At 37.9% G+C, this 15,804-nt stretch overlaps 2 protein-coding genes across 4 annotated transcripts; one reads left to right on the top strand and one right to left on the bottom strand.

The window, feature by feature from the left end:
• Positions 1–171: 171 nt before the first annotated feature.
• Positions 172–2,040, top strand: LOC142976745 (catalase-like). Its single transcript, XM_076120274.1, has 2 exons — positions 172–328; positions 485–2,040. The coding sequence occupies exons 1-2, from the start codon at positions 200–202 to the stop codon at positions 2,009–2,011; spliced, it is 1,656 nt and encodes a 551-aa protein (XP_075976389.1). The 5' UTR covers positions 172–199; the 3' UTR covers positions 2,012–2,040.
• A 1,680-nt stretch (positions 2,041–3,720) lies between these two features.
• Tti1 (Telo2 interacting protein 1) lies at positions 3,721–15,522 on the bottom strand. 3 transcript variants are annotated; one of them, XM_076120118.1, is made up of 17 exons: positions 15,131–15,522; positions 13,295–13,437; positions 12,202–12,376; positions 11,583–11,772; positions 11,078–11,213; positions 10,666–10,837; positions 10,124–10,332; positions 9,560–9,751; positions 8,793–8,996; positions 8,119–8,289; positions 7,508–7,735; positions 6,940–7,082; positions 6,606–6,701; positions 6,025–6,337; positions 5,330–5,624; positions 4,411–4,639; positions 3,721–3,945 (listed from the first exon to the last, which is right to left on the bottom strand). In XM_076120118.1, exons 1-17 carry the CDS (start codon positions 15,319–15,321, stop codon positions 3,736–3,738), a joined length of 3,297 nt encoding a protein of 1,098 aa, XP_075976233.1. In that variant the 5' UTR covers positions 15,322–15,522; the 3' UTR covers positions 3,721–3,735. The 3 variants fall into 3 exon arrangements, with proteins under 3 accessions (XP_075976233.1, XP_075976234.1, XP_075976235.1); XM_076120119.1 differs by having other exon boundaries at positions 11,084–11,213; XM_076120120.1 differs by having other exon boundaries at positions 10,666–10,835; positions 11,091–11,213.
• Between the last annotated feature and the right edge of the window lie 282 nt (positions 15,523–15,804).

The following is a 15,804-nucleotide window of genomic DNA, read 5'->3' as shown; positions in this document are numbered from 1 at the left end:
GACCTGAACCAGCAGTTTAACTCTAAAGTTAATAAATGAAGACCAAAACTCATTGTACTGCATGGTTATTTATTGATTGATTCAGTTATTATATTTGTCGGCAATCTAAGGTAAGTAGGTATAGTTAGTTGTTTCCTTCAATTTGTGTTACCTATATAAGCGTAGTGAAATCTTGACTTAGTTTCACTGACGATACGCTATGAGGGGCGTTGTTGTGTTCGTTTGTTTGTGTGCTATTGTGGAACATGTGTCGTGCTACCGTTACCACAATGAGACGCTGCCGGACGCCGCGTCGCAACAGTTGACTGAGTTCAGAAATCTGCACCCGGTAAGTCCAATCGAAAGTCAGAAAATATAATAATACGCCAATCTTTGTAGGAATTTAGCAGTAATTATGTATTCTAAATACAAAACGATTTTCAGAATTATATCACCATCCAGTTTAAATAGGTACCTACCATAATTTTTATTGTCTTACTTCCAGAATCCTATTGGTGTGACAACTAAAGTGAGCGGCGAACCTTTAGACATAAGGGACTTTACGACGATGAACACAGACATTTTCATAAGCAGAAACCACTTTCGGCTCACGTCTCATTTCGTCAGGGAAAGAATACCGGAGCGTATCGTGCACGCTAAGGGTATCGGCGCCTTCGGATACTTCGAGGTGACGCACGATGTATCAAAGTATATCAAGTCTGATGTGTTCAACGGAATCGGGAAGAAGACCCCAGTAGTGGCGCGGTATTCCTCGGTCGTGCAGAACCTCGGCGGATCAGACCTTGTACCAGAAACGAAAGCAATGGCTCTTAAATTCTACACCCAAGAAGGAAATCTTGATCTCATTTGCTTGCATTTACCCATTTTCTTGTACAGAGATCCTATCATCTTCCAAAAGTTCACACATGCTTTCAAAAGGAATCCAAGAACTGATTTGATCGATAACACGGCGAGATGGGACCTTCTGACGTTGCATCCTGATCCTCTACATACAGTTTTATGGCTAGCGTCCGACTTTGGGTTACCCGATGGATACAGAAAGATGGACGCATTCGCTGAACACGTCTATGAAGTATACAATAAGCATGGTGATAGATATTACGTGAAATTTAACTTCAGAACGGAACAAGGCTTGTTCAATCTTACCACTGCCCAAGCGCAAGCGATCGGCGTTAACGATCCTGACTACTTTAACAGAGACCTTTACAATGCGATTGCTGCTAAACAATATCCTACTTGGAGATTAGAAATGGATATTCTTACCATGGATGATTTGTTAAAAGTTGATTACGATCCGTTTGATATGACGAGGCTGTGGAAACGAGGAACATATCACACTGTTACAGTCGGCCGGTTAGTTATCAACCAACGCGCTGAGAATAACTTCAGAGACATCGACCAAAGTGCCTTCTGTCCTTCCAACTTGGTTCCCGGCATCAAGGGACCACTTGACCTTGTATTCAGAGCTCGTAAGATCTTTTACCCGGACACTCAGAACTATCGTTTAGGAGTGAATCACGACAACATAAGAGTAAATGCTCCGCTATACGACAAGACTTATAGTCGTGATGGAAAGCCACCTGTTGCTGATAACATGAAAGACGCGCCTAATTACTTCCCTAATTCATTCAATGGTCCCATGCCGTACGTGGACGAGGCTCGCTCTTCAGAAGATATAACTGTTTATCACAGAAATGCGTTTGATTTGCAACCGATGGCAGAATTTTACAATGAAATTGTAGACAGCGATGCACACAGGCAGAGGGTTGCGAATGGGTTGGCGAATTCCTTGAGGACCGTACCTCGGGATCTAGAAAAGAAAGCGATGCGTATTTTGACGTTAATAAGCAGAGATTTGGGAAGACGCGTGAGGGTAACGTTAGCAGCTCTGAGAGCTGAGGACGTCGCTGAAAGACGCAGTAGAATTGCGCAATGTTTGGACGATGTTAACCGAAGGAATGCTGAGAGATTCGACAAGTACATTAAGTCGTACTCAAATATGCACACGTAAAACAAACCTAGTAGAATACATAATTCTCGATTAAAATTAAATAATTAAAACTGTATATTAATAATACTTGACTATTTTTTTAACTTCGTAACACGTGTCTCTCTCTCTTTCGTAAATAATGTACGAGTTGCATGATAAGAACAATAGATACTTAGCACTTAGCAGTATTACATTTCATTGGTCTACTGGCAAAGTAACTTATTTAAGGAACTATGCAATACAGTATGTAAATCATACATACTGAGCAAATACGAGGCAAAGAAACAATTTCTACGAACCTCATTGTATGTTTTGAACACCCAACACCTACTGCCCTGGCCACGCCTGGCCATGATAGTTTACCTAATCGAAGCAGTAATCAAGTTATACATAATTGACACGAAATAACCGACGAAATGTAATTAAAAGTGTATTACACCGTTAAATTACAGCATCCGGTAACAATACTGCATTCGGACGTTGGTTATTTTGTGTTATCTATGCCCTGCCGCGCAGTGCTGCCGGATTGTGTTAATAAACTATAATACTGTAACTATTTTACAATTAGCTATACTGTATTATTGCATTAATTGATAGGCTTACCAGGTAACAACTGCGATTTCTAACGATTACTATTAAATATATAGGATACGGGAATTAACGCGAACACGCATTTTACCTTGAAATGCCTAATATTTCGGCACTGATTTCGCCGTGGTCGCAGGCTGACTGACAGTCGTACAAAAATAAAATGCGCGTTAATTCCTGTATCCTATTAAATACTAAACATGTAACGTGAAAGTTTAAACGCTATGATTACTATTAAATACCATAAGATAGGCTAGTATCGTAATTATAAAGTTTTACATACATTTGTCGATTCTCTTTTTATGCAAGCTTCATCAATCCGCGGTGATGTAATGGCATGGTGACAACGACGAAACAACAACGTCGTCTATCCATTCAGTCGTCTGCACTTCTCCTCTAAACATCTTATTATTATGCAACTTGCTGGTAGTACCTATATTCAAACACAGTTATATATAGTCATTTGGTACATGTACGGCTTGCACCAGTAATCAAACAATTAACGATTTTAAACTCTCGCGACTTGTACACATAATATTACAATGTAACAACACGCGCAGTACCGACTATTCCGAACAATATATTTATACTAAGTGAAAACCAAGTGAGGGTAGGCGTTGAAACACGCGCCACAAGATGACGCTTAGCAGCCACATCAGTCAGCCCGTCACCTTCGTTCGATGTTATTCGATCGAAACGTCGGGTGAACAAATAAGGTATTCTTACCTTTAATTTTTAACCGCGTTTAACGCGGTGTCCTGCATGAGCGACAAACACGACGCGACGCAACGAAAGCGACGAACGCGATTAACTCAACGGCATACCCTACTTGCGGCCTATGTGACACTCTGCGACGGGACGCGACGTAATGCGGACTTGTTTTGACAGCGATCAGACGCGACACGATGGACTCATACAGAATCGTACTGTACCTCTACAAGTTTCGAGAAATAATGACCAAAATCACGTAGGGCACTTGTCGCGTCGCATTACGTCGCGTCGTATTCGTCGCTCACGCAATTAAGTATTCAAACACTTATTTGGAACGTTTGTGGGTTCAATCTTGAAGCAGAACTTTGTTTTTGATTTAAAATTTATCCAGTTTTAGATTAATAAGTCAGTTTTAAAACAACAGATATATTAAAAAGAGATCTTTATTACGACACCATATAGTTGAATATTGACTTGACATTATGATCGTATTCTGCGTGTGCGTGCGAGTACGGCGTGCCGGCGACGGGCGCCAGGTGCGGGCACGCGGCGGGCGGCTGTAACACTTCGTCGTTGTGGCAGAACTGACGCAGGTGGTACCACGCCGCGCCGTAGTCGTAGTCTAGGATCCTTTTGAAGAACTCTATTGCTGATGACTGTTGATGAAAATCAAATAACTTTATAATCAAGAAAAGAATATTTAAGTAATTTAATAGTTTCGGTAAATTGGATATTGTTGAATGCTATAATTGAATCCTTTTTATTTTCAAATATTCTATAGTTTAGGCAGTATGTACCACTGCAAGCGGTTATATAATAGCTAATCTGCTATTATATAAGTGGTAATCTGCAAATCTATTTTGTTTGAAAATAGCAGGAAAATTTATAAAAAAGAGTTTTTAATTTAGATTTTCTTTAATAAGACATATCTCAAAAGAGAATATGCTCGCAAAATAAACTTTGATTTCAGTAGCAATTACAGAGATAGTAACAATTCTGCAATTTATTGGTTAGTAAGGTTACTAAGCTACACATAGACCTTTGACAGACGGATAAAGGCGCCAAATGAGGAACTATAAGTATACCTACAAATAAACATTCTATATTAACATCGTGTGTACCTGCAGCGGTTTCGGTTGTTTGTTAGACAGGTAGGGCAGCACGGCGGCCATGGCGCGGTGCAGCGGCGCGCCGGCCAGCGCCAGGCGCGTCACGAGCTGCGCCAGCGCCGCCAGCGCCGACACCTGCAGCGAGTAGCGCGGCCCGGCGCGGTACACGGACCCCACGTCCTGCAGGTAGCTGGCGGAGGACGAGTCCTGCAGCAGCTTGTATATGTGCGGGAGAACCTCTCTGCGAGGAGAAAATTAATATAAATCTTAAAAAAAGTCTTCCGTTACTGACTGACTGATTGATGGACAGCTCACAACCGAAACTACTGAACGCAGAAAGTTGAAATTTGGTATGAAGATTCCTTAGGAAGTGTAGAGGAGTACTAAGAAAAAATTCTTGACAAAAAATTCTTCATCTGTAGGTAGCAAAAAGGGGAAAGAACTTATTGAAACTAATGTCCACGCGGACGAAGTTGCGGGCGGTTGCTAATATTATGTACAGGATTAAATATATGTTTTTAAATAGTGTGCATGTGGTTCTAGATAAACAATTCTACTACATTTTTCGGCTTAAGGCAAAGCTCTGTTTTAGTAATGGCACTGTTGCTGAGATCAACATAGCCATTTAAAAGACGTAGATTCTATTCTCTCAAAACGAGATGAAGGCATAAAAAATAAATTTGACATCACATTGTTAAATGTATATATTATGTATATTCCGCAAAAATACTGCTTGATCTAAGTCGTTGCGTTATATAATTTAAGCAAGAATTAAATGTTCTACTTAACTAGCCAATTTTGCCATCTTTAGACAACTTTTACAGCAATAAGAACATCCGAAATTGAACCTTCTTCTTTACAAAACTTAAAATTATTTATCCAATCAAATTGATGACAAAATTAGCCGTAAAACTATAAAACAGACACTTACTTAACAGCGCGACTCCTAATAAAATCCCGGGACAACTCCGCCATAGTGACGAGTAGATCAAACGCCCGCCTCACGACCACGGGCTCGCTTTCAAACAGGCTCACAAGAGGCGCCCACGTCAAGTGCACTAGCGGGAGGAGCTCGTCTTCATATTCTCTCAGTATCGGCAGCCCAGTGTTTAGTACTTGTAGACATAGTATTGTGTTGTCTCTCTGAGATGACGCCACGTAGTTCAGACATCGTTTTAGTATTGTGACTGTTACTGATACGTATTGCGGCGGTGGTGGTGTTTCTTCTGTAATAGAAAGGGTATTTTTAATTAAAATATGATTAGAATGTTCTGACAATAATTAATTTCATATTACATAAGTAAATGTGAAGGGAACCCAAATGTATATTTTTTGAGAAATCTACGTAAGTATGCTATTTTGAATAGACTTTTATGAACAAATGAATTTTGTACACAACACGAGACATTTTCGTGTATTGGAGGTTTATATTACGCTGTGTGCAAAGGGCCCTAGTGTTCATACGTTTATTTTTATTTTTCGAAATGAAAAACATAACATGCATTTTATTTTTATTAAATTGGAGTAGTAGTAGATTCTACTGCGTTTTACTTTCAGAATCGATCTGATTTTCATGGATATAACTAAAATAAATTCAATATAATATTCACAATTTAACAAACTTACTAGTAACAGTATCATCATAATCCAATTCCTCTTCGTCCCTCCTTTCCATATCTTCTCTATACATCTCCTCCACAGTCTTCCCAGTCTCTTGTTCAAACTCCCCTCCGTCCAGCAGTCTCTCTCCCTCCTCTACATTGTCTATGTACTCCCGCGTGTCTCTGAGCACGTCTATGTAGTCGTCTTCTTGGCTATGGTGCGGGACTCTCTGAGCGATCATGTACCACTTGCGAATACACTCGACGAATGTAAGGAACACTTGTAAGTACGCGTATAAATCTTTTTCGTAGTATTTATCACAACTTTGGACTAGAACCTGGAATGAAATTGTTTGCTTAAGTTTATAATTTCAAGAATAGTTTTGTTTAAGTTATGATAAAACATCCCTTGAAAGGTTTCAATAATATATCTTTAGATAAGAATAACCTTACAATAGAGGAAAAAAATACGACCAATTTCGGGTGAATCTCACTAATTTTTTAACTCAATATATCGACATAATAATAATTTAACATGATGTCTTTGTAATTTGACCATAAATAAGATTTTTAAAGTGTATGTGTTCAACAAATCAACATACTCACATCTTGCACAATTCCATAGAGATAATTCAATATATTTGAGTCGCTGTATTCCATCACCACTGATAGTATTTGTAGCGCTGACTGACAGTTCCATGCCTGAAACACAAACAAACATGCAATTTAAAAAAAGGATATGTCAATCGTCGTAATATACAAAATAAGACCATATTTATAACTAAAATATTGTGTTATTGGGGCGTAGTAGGTAGGTTGTTACTCCTTTCACGAAAAAAACTACTGAACGGGATTTAAGATAAACTTAGATTAAGACATAAGATATTGTTTACAACAGGAAATCTTTTCGGGGAGAAACTAGTGACATTATAAAGCTTACCTTTTTAAGTCTCACAGTGACTTGATTGGTAAAGTAGTCTGCGTTACATCGTATTAGTTCCGCGACGGTGTCGTGTCCACATGCTCGCGCTATCGCAGTTATCGCCTTCAAACCAGATAAGTGTAGCATCTCGTATTTACTACCTATAACAAACATAACAAAAATCTATTTATTTACTATGGACTGTTTGTATTTGAAATTATTTTCACTTAAAACTGGATTTTCAAAATGCAAGTGTGTTTGGACTGTGAAAGCTTGTACTATTGTAATTATTTACTTGTATAGAAGAACTCTTGGGTTTGGTTGTCAACGATTTAAGTGCTGTAATAAATGTAGTGTGAAGTTTTGATTTAGGGTTTACGTGGACTATACCAATGCTACTGCACAGGTAGTCGTGGGATCGATGGGCATAGTTTTGTTTAGGAAAATTAATGTTTGATCGACCCGTACAGGGATTTTGGGTTGGTTATAAAGAATACTTAGTCGCTTATTTTTCAAAATGCAGATTTTTAAGACAACTACCTTAGGGGGAGAAAGAATGTACAAATATCTCTTTTTCTCAACTTACCAACTCTCTCAAGTACTAAACACAGCGTTTTCAATAAAAATGGTTGGTAATTCTCCTGCAGCGTGGTGGCCATGACACCCAGTCCCTCAGTGAGCAAGCAGGACAGCAACATGTTGCGCTGCGCCTCACTCACGGACGAGCACGTGTTGGGCGCCGCCAGGGCCCGCACCCGCGGCGTGGAGTAGCTTATGTCTGTGTAGCGGGTCTCTACTGCACCTTCGTATAGATCTGACGACATATTGTTTGAATATTATGGTATGTTCACAAGATATTAGAGTGATTTAAGGAGACAGGTACTAAGGCCTAATGCTCCGCCATTATAGGAGGAGAGGGATGACAACAAGTGGTAGAAATGGAATAAACGATTAATTTACCTCACAAACACATGTTGGGGGTTTAAAAATAGGCTCAAAATAAAACGAACTATTAGTGACGCAACTAGATCGCCAAAGAGTAGTGCGAAGTAGTAGCGAAATCATAAGGTCCGGACAGTATTTGCAGGGTTTTCTAAGCTCAAGGGCTCCCATATGACAAAAGGTTTGAGATGTTTTGAAAATTTTCCCTCCTGTAGTCATTAGTCGCATAGAAAATCGCTATAATATAAGACTCACCAGGCACAGTGTCCTTGTGCCAGGAGCGCGGGTTGTAGACGCTGAGGTCCATGGTGTCGGCGTCCGACAGCGGCGGCTCGGCGCTGCTCACCTCCAGCGGCGAGTACCACACGTCCTCCTCGATGTACGTGTTCAGTATGCGACGGATTAGACTCGGCGATGAGTTTGGTGCTGGAAAAAAGAAAAATAATAATGATAATGATAATTTTATGGGTTTATAAGAAAAAAATCGCACTCAAAGAAAAAGTGTGTCATATATCCGTTTATACATAAATGGCTCAGTTAATAATTGATGATACATGATATAATGACAAAGTGAGATTATTTTTCTCTTAAAATGGCAGCATGACACCAGTGGCAACTTTTGTTATTACGTAATCACAAGAACAACGGTCCACTAATAAATTTTGACTAGACGACATTTCTACAATCATTAAATTATAGTAGAAGTGACTGCCACCGAGGTGCACTGGTTCAGGTCGCCACGCTGATACCATTAAATTGCGTCGGGAGGTCGCGGATTCGATCCAAAAATATGTTTTTCGGGTCTGGCTGTACTTTGTGTTTGTATTTGTACGTTTGTAAAAGTCCCCGCGACACAAGAGCAATGCTTAGAATAGTGCGAGAGTTGCCTTTTAAAAAAACGAAACGACAAAGAAGTAGTGTCGCATTACCTGTGCACATCCAGTTCATCATATACACGAGCTCCGCGTCCCGTGTCTGTCGGAACAGGTCGAGCAGGCGGTCCAGCACCAGGTCGGCGCACTCGGCCGCGCCCAGCAGCTGGCAGATGTCCTGGAAGCGGCGCTCGCAGGCCACGCTGTCCAGGTGACGGAGCTTGCACCACGGAGAGTTTAGTGGTGGGGTCGATGTTATATCTGAGAATAATAGGTATATTATTTTTGAGGGAGTTGTCTAAAATATTTGTTTCTGTGAATATTCTTTTATCTCAGTATTAACCGAGAGGTGTAAGCAGAATATAAATAGAAATATGGTCTAATTGAACCATCTGTGTCTATAGTTTCGGGGCTTCTTCGAAGCACTACAAACGTTCTAGATGTTTTGTCGATCTACAGTTATTTCCACAAAATCATCTACAATAATATATAAACTAGCTGACCCGCGCAGCTCCGCTAACACTTTCTTGTTTTTATTTAATACGGCGTATTTTCAAATTTATTCTCCTTTTACACCTTCTCTGGACTTCCACAAATAATTCAAGACCAAAATTAGCCAAATCGGTCCAGCCGTTCTCGAGCTTTAGCGAGACTAACGAACAGCAATTCATTTTTATTTATAAAGATAGATAGAGATAGATAATAGTTTCTGTTGACCTTACGCTAGGATGTGATAGTTAATGAATACATGTGTTTGCGTTTAAGTAATCTAAACTACAGAATGTATATTTTAATAGCAATAAGTAAAAACTCAGATCTCTCACCTCTCACCGCGTGTTGTGTGAGCACGGTGAGGTCGGGCTGCGTGGCGACGGTCTGCGCGAGCGCCGTGCACGCGCCCGTCACGTGCTCGTGCACGCTGAGCGCGCACGTCAGTCGCTGCGGGCGACGGTCCGTGCTCAGCACCTTGATGTAGCCGTGCACTAGGTTCAGCGATGATAACTTGCGGTTTGAGTCTGTAATGATATGTAAACTAAGTTTCGTTTAGCAAAAAAGTACAGGGACCTACTTTGAAATTTGAGTTATATGACGCTGCTGAATTTGCATGCCTCAGCAAGTCTATTAAGGGTCAGTTTACACCAAGACGCAACGCGACGCGACTTGATATCTTGTAGAAAATAAAATTATATTTTGAATCTCTCTCTAAAAGCGTGCACGCTGCGTCTTGTCTTGGCGTGCCGCCAGCCCTGCGTTTTACCTCTATTTTTTATATTCCGAGTTAATTTGAGACTAAATCTTTGAAAAAAAAAAAAAACAATTTGAGAGTAATAATAAGTATATGAACGGTAAAAATCGAATAAAACTACATATTACTAGGCACTACTTACCAATATTATTCATAACTCTAGGCAAAGTATTGAGCGTCGCGAAGAAGTTCTCACACAGCGCGTCTAATGTTTTAGTCCTATTATCTTCCGAGGCCGTGGCGAAGTACGTGTTGATGGCGTTTGTGCAGTACTCCGACACCTCCGGGTAGTCGTCCTTAGCTAAACATATTAGCGCGTCTAACGCTAGGGGGACTGATGTTTGCATTGCACTGGAAAAGTAATATAAATATTGATTATATTATAGATTTAATTTCAATGAAATCAGATTAATTTTCAAATTAAATTCAGATAAAAAACACGCCAATAATCTTTCGCTGATATACGAACAATAAAGAAGACAAAAAGCTTCATTGTTATTTCTGATTCTAGAAAATGCTCGTCAACTTCATCATGTCCCATAAAATTAAATAAATGTATATTTATTACTTTAACGTATAAGTGCACGGTGAACGTGCGTACGCGTGCTAGTATATATACCTACATATGCATGTATGTATGTTGAGTGTAAATTATATGTACTCAAATTACTGTATAATACTTACATATTACATTCAAACAGCAGTCTAGAACAATATACAGCCAGTTCTTTCCTCACTTTAAAATGTTCATGGGTCCTTAGCGACACTAAACTTTTAGTTATCAGCAGTAACTTCTCACCGGCCACTGCAAACCATTCCGGACTTCGAACTGGCAACGATTTGGGATCCACTGGCTCTAAAAAAAGGATATAAATGTTATTTTTTATGTTTTTAATGAGAGTGTAAAGCGTGTATTCAAAAATATAAAATAAAAATGAGAACTTCTGTAAGATAGAGTTTTATACATTTTCAAGCAAATTATTTATTATCTGTACGGATTCTTGAATCTGTATTGAAAGATTTGACAACAGATCATGCAAACTGAAAACAGTTTTAAAGGATTTTACTAATTATATTCTCTAAAATTACTAATTACCCTTACTGCTTACTTCTTTGTTTTCCTTCTCTCTGATCATTTTGGCAAAGTCCTCAGCAGTGAGGTTGGTGTTTGTCTTCATAAATTTATTGTTCATTGCCAGACATAATATTCGATGCATTGCATCTATAGCGGACTAGAACACATAAAAAATGGTTATAATGATGCAATAGAAAACCTTCTTTGTTAGTTTACTCCATTTGATTTAATATTATGAGTATGTTTTCACACCAAAAAGGCCCTTATGACACTGAATTTAACACTATTCGTAACAATGAAAATGTACTTGGAAATAACATTTAGGTATGCTATTTGCTGCAATTACTTCGACAGGCTACTTTTTGATTCCCATTCGCAACCCTGCGTTATTCCTGATAAGTGAGTCTAACGAGTCTGAAAATAAATGGTCAAAAAGTTGCCGAAAGATATAACTTAGTGGAAGTTAAGCGATAGTTTATCTACTAGAAACGAAATCGAAGAGTTTAGTCAGTGACTTCAAACTTACAACAACTAGCGCATGTCCCGGGTTGTCCACACTGGTGGCGACGTCCTGCAAGGCTCCGAGCACTCCGGGCAGTATGAGCGACAACATGTCCACCACCACCTTCTCCAGCGACGCGCTCGCGATGTGGTAGTCGCTTGTTAGCTGCGGGTGCGTGGCTGTGTGCGCTGTTACACAGTTTATTGCTGCTAACCTGCGATATGAAAACAATTTAGAGATATTCTATTGGGTATTTTGTCTTATGAATGTAATGTACAGAAAGTAACTGTTATATACTACCACTGTTTAAATAACTAGTAGTGTAACATATTATTATGATAAAAAATTAGCAATTTGAAACTACATTGTGCTAACTACAGTGCCAGCAAAAATGACTTCATAAAAATGTTATAACTAAGTTTGTTTTTCTACGTATTTTTATTATATTATAGGCAATCCTTTGTTAAGACAAAAGCAATAAGGTGATATCAGAACCAATACACATTTGTGACGTAAGACGTAAAAACGTGTTTTAAATGGGAATTGAACCCACAACTTTGTAGCACAGTGAGAGTAGAGAAGTAGAGTGATAACTATCTCAATAAATCATAAGCAAAATACAAGAAATCATATTAGTTCTTACCTTAAAGACCTAAGTTTCTCCAACTTGGCAATATGTACAGACACATACACAGCTTTTCCTAGCAGGGGTACATGTGCCTTCAACATCACTTCCCTGTACTTAGGGTCAACACTCAACAGCAGTGCTGTCAGGCATCTCATTACGCTAAGTTTTAATTCCTCTGAGATTTCTGAAACTGATATTAAACATGTAAATTAAATACAATTGTAGAACACTATTCAACTTATAATTTGAGGCTATAAGAATCTTATAAGACTATTTATTGGGTAAGAGTGGTCAAGCTATCATCAAGACTGAAGTATAAGTATTTTTTACCTTTTAAAATATTATTAAGGGCAGTTATTTCAGACCGAAACCCCTCTCTTATTTAGAGAAGAGACTCTTTGCAATGGCACAGAAATGGGTTAGTATTATAATTCTAATACAAAATCTAGTTGCTGACTGAAGTATCCCATCCACTTTTAAATTAGCCTTAGCATAGTAATATAATATTTGTTTAACTATGCTGTACTATGCAACCTGCATTCATAATAATATAGTATAGCAAATTATTACATTACAATGTAACAAAAGTAGCAATATGTTGACCTAATCAATAACTAAACATTCTATTGACCTTACTTGACTTTAACACTCTTGCCAAGATAAGTAACACATTGTATGATGTGTTACACTGCACAGCTCTTTGGGGGCGTCTTGATGACAGTTTGGGTGTGGTCAATGTGACAATGGGACATTTCAATGAGTATTATGTTTTGAAGGAGTTTTTACTGTCTTTGTTACCACATTTAGCAGCCTATTATACCTACCTGAACTGGTCTGTTCAACTATTTAAAAATGTCAAATATTTAGAACCAGCAGTGAATTCCAGAATGATTTATATTCTACATAATATGTGTTCCTATGTCCAAGCAAAATCATGAAACTCTAAAAACGTAGATAGTATTTATGTTTGGTCACCATGAATATAGAAGTTGAACCATCAAATGCTGAATGACAAACACTAAATTTATATTTTGTTAAAGGATAGAAGAAATAAAACCAGCTGATTAAAAATAAACCTTATGTAAAACAAGGTAAGGTTGAAACTTACTCATCCCTGGCCTTGTGTGGTCAAATACTAGTTGTAACAGTCCCAGTTCCATCTTCATGCACATTTCAAAGCTGTTCACTGTGACCTTTCCTAGCACTAACTCCATAGCATCCACCAGTCTTCTCTGTAACTCTTCTTTTTGACTGAAATATTATTAAATGAAATTATGTAAAGATATAACCCAGATGTGTAGATAAGAAAAGTTAAATAAGAAATAACAGGGGTTGAAAAACATATTGAAAGACTAAAAAATCTTTTCCCATAGCAAAGTCTTACAGTATTTATAAGGAATAGTGAATGCAATCCCGATCTCGCGGGATCCCGATCTCGCGAGATCCCGTGTATTTTTTCGGGATCAATCCCGAAGCATAATATGACGAGATCCCGTTCGGGATTGTCGGAGAGGGCATTTTCAGCAGTTGGCTACATTGCAATAGACTTAAGATGCCGATTAGAAGCTCGTACTATTGATACACTTTGTATTTTAAGAGGCTACTTTCAAAATGCCATGTGATTACTTTTTATTTTGATCTCCTGGAGCTACACCTACTTTTTTGATTATGTTTATGTTATTACACCTGTTAATTATGTTACGTTGTTAGTAATATTGAAAAATAAAGGCTTTTATTTTCTTTCAAATAATAATTTATTGCATTCACCACACTATCACACACATATTACATTCCGTGCCTCGGAGAGCACGTAAAGCCGTCGGTCCTGCGCCTGACCTCTCACTGGTCGTGTCGGTTATCCGTCCCACCAAACTATGAGAGTGATGGAATAGAGAGTGTACACCTGTGTATTGTGCACACACTTGGACACTATAAACAAAGTCCTGCACAGATGGCCAGTTTCAATGAAACTGACCGCCGTAGACGTATATCGACTAGGAGGACATTAATTACATTAAACAAGCCGTTCGAATTGTATTATTTTTACTAACTAGACGGGATCCCAAAAATCTCGGGATCCCGCGGGATTGATATTTCTGATCGCGAGGGATCTCGAGTTGACGATCTCGAGTCGGGATTGCATTCCCTAATAAGGAAAGAGCAGATTTTAGGAATTGCAGGCTTGCTGTAATTATACAGTGTAATTATACTTGGTATTGATGGTTATTCCATTTGATATCAAGATCTTAGAATATAAATTATGAAGCTTTAATACATTTTTATATTAAAACTTCATAAATGGCAATATTTTTTATTAAATTGTGAGGGTAGAAGTTTGTGATTATCTCATATATTTTTTTAAAAGAATACATAATCAATTGTGTTATTGTTTTTGCCAACTTGTAAGCACTAAGCTATAATTGCAAGCTTGTATGCGAGGTAATATTATTTCTGTCTGCAGCAATTATAACTACTTCTACAAAGTGCTGTTTTTATTGATGAGGGTGGCTTAGAGTACTTTGCGAGTGAAAGGAGCTAAAAAAGTAATGTGAATGCTCATTTTGATCAAAGATACTTCTCTCCTCTGCTTCTATTATTCATCATTCATTTCAGTTCTTTCAACTATAAATTTTACTAATAGCAATTCTAGTACCTAAGGTTTTCAAAAACCTTTGCATGATCCCAATGAACAGCCCCATAATATTATGCTTTTATTCTAGAAAGTTTAACTACGAAATACTGTTGGTACTCTACTTTACAAAAATACTCAACTCAGCATTTTGCATTGACAGATAAGATGACAGGTGGTGTGAAAAGTAATTCTAATTTGACTAATATTATCAGCTAAACAAAGAACATTACATGCCAATAGCCATAAAGTGTAATGTTTATGCTTTTAGAGCACAACATGAGGTCGCAACTGCTATATCATGCAAACTCTTACTCTGTTTCGGAAGACTTTAAGTGCGTGATGAGCGGGAACAATAAGTACTGCTGCAACTCTTGAACCACTTCTTTCTTCAGTTCTGTGACCCTACCGACGAAGGCGCCTATACTTTCAGGCGATGGGCACACCATAAGAACGTCGCAGATGGGTTTTATCCGCGAAAAAGCATCTTTTAAATCGGCATTCATCTTTCCCACTTATACACTTAATACTAATATAAAACACCTATTTACAACTGTATTCTCATTGTACAAATAAAGGAAATAAAAAATATCATATTATTTCATAAAAATTGTCCTAATAATAACTTTCACGTAGATTTTTATAATAACAAACCAACTTGTTAATTTGACATTACTCGCCTCTGATTACAGATTTTGATCTTTCATTTTTTTCATCTGCCTCAGTCGAATATACATGAAATATTATCAGAAAAATAAAAACCATTAAAATTAAATAAAATTTATAGAAGTTAGGAGACATTTATTTTTTTAATTTACTAAATTGACTGTTTTTTAATATTAATTTACTATAAATATTATTTTCATGGGTGGGCAGTGCACGTCCAGAGTGCTATTAAAAAATAGAATAACATACCTACCTCACAACATGTTTAGTAGATAGGTATATCAGCTTTATATTTTTTTGTAAATTTGTACATTTTAATGTTT

The sequence above is a fragment of the Anticarsia gemmatalis genome, chromosome 11, assembly GCF_050436995.1.
Source record: "Anticarsia gemmatalis isolate Benzon Research Colony breed Stoneville strain chromosome 11, ilAntGemm2 primary, whole genome shotgun sequence".
NCBI lineage: Eukaryota > Metazoa > Arthropoda > Insecta > Lepidoptera > Erebidae > Anticarsia > Anticarsia gemmatalis.
This window is presented reverse-complemented; position numbering and strand designations above follow the sequence as displayed.